At 58.0% G+C, this 547-nt stretch overlaps 1 protein-coding gene across 1 annotated transcript in view; it reads right to left on the bottom strand.

Annotated features, from left to right (window-relative positions):
- The window catches only part of TREML2 (triggering receptor expressed on myeloid cells like 2), a 42,878-nt gene extending 42,813 nt beyond the window's left edge, over window positions 1-65 (bottom strand). The window contains 1 exon segment of the mRNA XM_042780336.1: window positions 14-65. Coding sequence (XP_042636270.1) covers window positions 14-65 — 52 coding nt within the window.
- Between the last annotated feature and the right edge of the window lie 482 nt (window positions 66-547).

The raw sequence follows: 547 nt of genomic DNA, 5'->3' as shown, positions 1-547 counted from the left end.
ATTCCCCTCTCACCTGAGATGCTACCCTGTAGCCACAGCAGCAGCAGCAGGAATGTGGGGGCCATGGCTCCATACAGCTGGAGACAGTCACAGGGGCCAGGGCACCCTGAAGGTCCAAGGTTAGGGCTCCAGGCTGATACAAGACTGTGCCACCTGGTTCTGGCAGGGCATGACCTGGGGTTCTGAAAGTGAAGTTGCCCATTTAGGGAAGTGAGGAAACTGTGGGACCCACCATGACCAGCAGACCGCAGGGGCCCACAGAGCCTATCACAAGGGTGGCCCCGTGGCTGTTTCCGCCCTCTTCCTCAGAACTTCAGGCAGGTGTGGCTGCTCCACCCAGTCTGGGGCCCCCCAGCCAGGAAGGGTTGCCAGAGTCAGATCCTCCCAGAAACTGGTCCAATGGGGTACCTCCTAGCCTGAGCCAGGGGATCCATCTAGAAGGCTAGTATGAGGTTTCTAGAACTTCACATTCAGAGTTCTGTAGAATCCTCTACAGAGGAGGCTCTGGGGCTAGGGAGGGGGTCTCGGGCCCTACACACATTTACAA

The sequence above is a fragment of the Orycteropus afer genome, unplaced genomic scaffold (genome assembly GCF_000298275.1).
Source record: "Orycteropus afer afer isolate SDZICR_OR568_19922 unplaced genomic scaffold, OryAfe1.0 scaffold00034, whole genome shotgun sequence".
NCBI classification, from domain to species: domain Eukaryota; kingdom Metazoa; phylum Chordata; class Mammalia; order Tubulidentata; family Orycteropodidae; genus Orycteropus; species Orycteropus afer.
The sequence above is the reverse complement of the archived record's forward strand: the minus strand, read 5'-3'. Positions and strand labels throughout refer to the sequence as shown.